This window comes from Propithecus coquereli, unplaced genomic scaffold (assembly GCF_000956105.1).
Source record: "Propithecus coquereli isolate 6110/MARCELLA unplaced genomic scaffold, Pcoq_1.0 Scaffold2, whole genome shotgun sequence".
Classification (NCBI taxonomy): Eukaryota; Metazoa; Chordata; class Mammalia; order Primates; family Indriidae; genus Propithecus; species Propithecus coquereli.
In genome coordinates this window covers 7,241,363-7,246,408 of record NW_012144966.1, presented here as the reverse complement: position 1 = coordinate 7,246,408, position 5,046 = coordinate 7,241,363, and the positions used below count along the sequence as shown (strand labels likewise).

General features: G+C 40.1%; 1 protein-coding gene across 2 annotated transcripts; it reads right to left on the bottom strand.

Moving 5' to 3' along the window:
- Window positions 1-359: 359 nt before the first annotated feature.
- Window positions 360-4,823, bottom strand: LOC105809797 (cytochrome b-c1 complex subunit 7). Of its 2 annotated transcripts, none has more exons than XM_012643653.1 (4): window positions 4,805-4,823; window positions 2,425-2,496; window positions 1,227-1,393; window positions 360-603 (listed from the first exon to the last, which is right to left on the bottom strand). In XM_012643653.1, exons 1-4 carry the CDS (start codon window positions 4,821-4,823, stop codon window positions 526-528), a joined length of 336 nt encoding a protein of 111 aa, XP_012499107.1. In that variant the 3' UTR covers window positions 360-525. The 2 variants fall into 2 exon arrangements, with proteins under 2 accessions (XP_012499107.1, XP_012499108.1); XM_012643654.1 differs by lacking the exon at window positions 4,805-4,823 and adding an exon at window positions 4,588-4,676.
- Window positions 4,824-5,046: the final 223 nt, after the last annotated feature.

Sequence of the window (5,046 nt, the reverse complement as noted above, 5' to 3'; positions counted from 1 at the left end):
GGCTGTTTCCCAGCCCTGGCAAATTAGGGGTGAATCCTCCCTTCTTTTATTCAGTAGCTTCTGAAGCATGAGAGCCAGTCTGCTCAAGTGCTGTTTGCTTCAAGAAAAGTAAAGTCATTGGTGTTTGCTTTTTGCTCCATTCCATACCTGCAAGTTAAGCCATGATGTGGCTTCTAAGCATCGTACTAGCCTACAAAATCCAAAGGTGACTATTCTACTTGGTTTAATGTTAAATCCCTCAGTAAACTGAGAGTAATATAACCAGTGAGAAAAACAGATAAAGTGGCCTCTGAGCTCCAGGAAGAAGTTAAAAACAAATTTGGAAAAAATTGCAACAGTAAGTAAATCCAGCAGTTACACAGTATAAGGTTTAAAATTCAAAAACTCCAACAATGCTTACAATAGACATTTATTTAAAGTAATACATCTGCAGATGAAATAATTATTTAATTTTATGTTTAAGGTCTAACCATCTTCATAAAAATACTCTGAAGACAGCTGTATCCACAGATTTCATCTATGTGATTACTTCTTTGCCCATTCTTCTCTCTCTTTTCTTTCACGAATAACCTCTTTCAGATATGGTTCAAGGTAGAATTTATCCTAAAAATTAAAAAAAATATCACATGCTACCATCACAAACTAATATATCCCACTCAATAGGTCTTAAACAATAAAAAACCCAATCCCTTGCTTTTTATGTTCAATTTAAGAAAATATATTCTCAACCAGACTAAGTACTATTTGCTTTTTAAAATGTAAAAACCCATAAAAATATTGTAACAAGTTGCTCTGGTAAGTTATGAGACAGAAGTCTATTGGGGAAGAAAAAGAAATGAGTGTGTCTACAGGCTTTTGCCTAGTTTCAACACAGTTCAAGTGGTGGGTGAGGGTTTGCTTCACTTAAGTCCCTACTGGGATCTAGAGGGCCACTCAATGGGCTGATCTTTTCTCTGAGCAGAAAGCAGAGTGCAGAGGGAGGCAGAAACCTGGATTTCTAGTCCTGGAACTCTATAGAGGAGACTTGCTTAGTGATTTTTGAAGAGTTATTTCACCTCTAAGTCTTAACATGTTTTTCTCTAAAATGGAGACAACACTTGCTGCTGAAAGCACAGATACTTAATATAACTTTGAGAACTCTAAAGCACTACACAAATGAATGCGTTTCTCTTGTTTCTAATAATCTCTAATGACCAACATTGTCAGATACATCGAAGCTGTTCTACCTCTTCATATTTTGTCCACTGTTCTTTGGGCAAGATCTGCTGCCTCATGGTCAGGTCCAATGCTCTCTTAATGCGAAACATCCTGTCATTATAAAGGTTCTCAGGAAGCCTTCTTACGGCTTCTTTTACATCTTCATCCTCACGTATTGTATCATCTCGCATTAACCCTATGACAGAAAACAAAAGAATAAGATTGAACATGCAGCTGAACATGCATCTCAAAAACCAGGGTTTTTTTTAAATGAGTAAAATATCCTTATGACTTATAACTTAAGACTTGGGCAAAGGATCAAGAATTCAAATCACTAGGTATGATAGAAACCCAATGCACTTCAACATATAATGGGTTATTTCTTGAACTGTACCGTGGAAACAATATATGGGCCTCTTGAAATCCACTGCCACAAAACTCACATTTTATCTGAGTCAATTTTAAAAATATAAAATATTTACTTTGTTTTTAAATACACATCAATAAAAAACATCTCTACTTTCTTATACTTTAAATCTGAGATCAAGGTATTACAGAATGTTAAAATGATAGTGTACGAGGGCCAGGCGTGGTAGCTCTTGCCTATAATCTCAGCAATTTGGGAGGCCGAGGCAGGAGGATCACTCGAAGCCAGGAGTTCAAGACCAGCCTGAGCAACACAGCAAGACTCTGTCTCTACAAAAAATTAAAAAATCAGCTGGGCATGATGGTGCTTGCCTACAGGCCTAGCTACTCAGGAGGCTGAGGTGGGAAGGCTGCTTAGGCACAGGAATTCAAGGCTGCAGTGAGATCTAATCGGGCCACTGCTCTCCAGCCTGGGTGATAGAGCGAGACCCTGAAAAAAAAAAAAAAAAGGATAAAGTTCAGGAATCATATGACTGCAAAGACGTGAGACAATTTTACTATTTGAAGAATATTAAAAATTTTAAGTGGAGGAATGAGTATATAAGGAAAATGTCTGTTTCAATAAATCATTTCTACTTCAAACACTTTAAACAATTTCATCCCTCTCCTAAGAATTTAAAAAAGGAAATGGATTTAACCTAACAATAAAATGTGATCGAATTTTAAAATCTTCTGATGTACAAAGGGAAAAAATAAAGTATTTTTGGAACCATAAAGCTTGCAAAAGCACTATTCTCAGAAAAAGCAAAAAAAAAAAAAAAAAAAAAAAAAAAAGAAGAAGAAGAAAACACAGATACTCACCCAGTTTATTGAATCCTGCAGCATTGTAATACCATTTTCGAATACTATCCACCCACCGGCTGGATGCTGAAACTGATAATTGTTACACTGTTAGTGGCTACAATTCATTTATATGGTATGAATACAGTGATAGGCAAGCATCCAGCACTCTTACAGTTAGCCTCTTGATGAATGCAAACATAGGAAGAAATTTCCCTTCAAAAGTTTATATTCTACATACTACAGATAAAAATTGCTTATTTTATCTAAGAGTAAAAGTGACTGCAGGTAAAACATTAGGTGGCAAGTCATCAGAGATGTACAAAAGACCCATAGGTACAATTATTGCTACTCCAGCCTCTCAACACCCTGTGCCCTTATGCCCTCCTGTTATGATCAGGATTGAAGGAGTGAGGGGATGGGAAAGGGACCTAGAACATCTCTATCATTTGTAGTTTCAGAAATAGAGTATAGGAGATAACAGTAAACTTTTCAAAGGATTTGGAGTTGTATGGAAAGAGGTGAGATTTCAGGATAGGCTGGCAGGTCTAAATGACCCTCCTGCTCTAAAATTTTTATTCTACAGTACACTTATTTCACTTAGCCACCCTCTTTAAAAATATATGTATTTCTGGGAGGATTCTGATATTATTAGTCATTTAAACATTAATATGGATTAGTAAAATAAGCCCATTTCCCTCCTCCCAAGCAGCTAACTTTCCACCACAGGAATGGACATTTGAAAATGGATGAGGAGAAATAGGTAATGTTAAAACTCTTTGGGGAACAGAGCTGAGCCTGATGAGGTAACCCAGCAGGGGCTAAGGACAACATGATAGTGTCTGACATTTATAAGAAAGATCTGGTACACAAGGGGAAGCAGAACAAGTTTAAATTTTCTTTTAAAATTTTGTCTATGTCTAGTCCCTTAGCAAGGAAGGAAAGTAAAACCTCTCCTTTCCCTCCAACACCTCCTGACCCCCTACCTAGAACATCACAAATTACATGGCTTTGGTAAATCTTGGAAATTAAGAGTCATGTATAAAATTGCTTCTAAAAAAACAAGAATCAAAGAGTCAGCAATATATAAACATACTTGTGGAAAACAAATTATTTGTAAACGTATTTACCAGTGATTATGACAATGATTAAAATTCACCAAACACTTATTGTGTGCCAGGCACTATCCTATTTGCTTTACCATTAGCTGGGTTTATTTACAACACGCCCATTACTGCAGAAGGGGAAGCAGGCTTACACAGTGATACTACCCAAAGTCAGAGCTAGTTAATGAGAGTTGTGTTCGGGTCTGTGTGGTTCTCAAATACGCAAAGAACCTTTAATTTGGTAAGGCTCCTTCAATATCTGCCAAACGAATGAAGTAATTCTTAAACGTCTCCCGCACCCCGCAAAACCTCAATGTCATTTAGGTTAATGGATTTTTCTGGCAACCTGATGTATCCTAACAGCTTCACAATTGCTGGGGTGGAGAGAAGGGGACCTGTTTTTTTTTTTCCTCGCTGTGTTGCCCAGGCTGGAGTGCAGTGACTCTTCTAGAGCACTACAGCCTCGAATTCCTACTCAAGCGATCTTCCCGCCTCAGCCTACCCAGCTGGGAGTGCAGGCGCGCGCCACTGCGCCAGGTTGGACCAGTATTTTTTTAAAGGCTACTTCAATTTATACCGCCAGAGGGCAGAGAGTAGCAAAAAAGAATAGGGAAAACCCTACCTGATGCTCACGTTGTTTTAATATTCCAGTAACTTCTAAATTCTATTCCATAACAAATGCGTTCGTTCTAGTGTCTACACTAACAGAAATTTCTCCAAACCCACAGATCAAACTGACGTTCCAGATAAGACGGGGTTAACTTGAAGCTTCGTTCTAACCGTCAATTCCCAGTGTGAGAAGCAAGAAGGGTGAAATGAAAATTCCAATTCTATTTCCTCGGGTCACTTTGCCTCAGTTATCAGCGTAAAAGGGAAATTATTATCTCCCTCGTTGCACTGGTAGAATTTATCAAGCCAATGCACAAGGCAGCGCATGAATCATAGCAAGTACTGAGCTCATTTTGGTTGTAAGTCATCCACTAATTATCTCCTTGTGCCCTTGAACTTTTCTAAGGCAGAGGTGAAGGACTGCCGAGCACGCACAGCGGAACTCCAGGGCTGTCAGAGCAACGGGCACCTTCACAAACAGCTTCCCAACCCTCTTGGCAAGCCCGGCCTGGGGACAGCAAAGGGGCGGGTGGTAAACTCGTCCTTTTGGCTGGACTGGAGCCGCAACCTTCCTTACGCGGCAAACCTGGCCACTTAGAGAAAAGAAAGAAAAAGGAGCAAGTTGCTGTGAGAATAAAACGTTGAGCGCCGCGATTCCCGCCAAGTAGGCCCCCCCAATTACTTACCAGCCGGCCTGCCAGCCATTTTGACCCGAGAGCGAAGCGTTGCTTTCTGGGTAAGTCCTAGAGGACGCGCTGGGACCAGTACGCAGGCGCCTTTAGTCGCATCGCCAGGCAACGGGGAACGTCCGCGCAGGCGCAGCTTTGGCGGCTGGCGTTGGGTGCCTGTGGTTCGCGCCAGTGGGTCAAGAAGAGACAAATGGAGTAGGTGGGGCGTTCTGTGCACCCCGTTCTAAGACACATCGCTT

What these genes read in the sequence shown, in the direction of transcription:
- LOC105809797 (XM_012643653.1), bottom strand. An exon ending in TGCAGGATTCAATAAACTGG is followed by an intron (nt 1,394 to 2,424) that starts GTGAGTATCTGT and finishes TTTCTGTCATAG; the next exon opens with GGTTAATGCGAGATGATACA. An exon ending in AGTGGACAAAATATGAAGAG is followed by an intron (nt 604 to 1,226) that starts GTAGAACAGCTT and finishes TTTAATTTTTAG; the next exon opens with GATAAATTCTACCTTGAACC.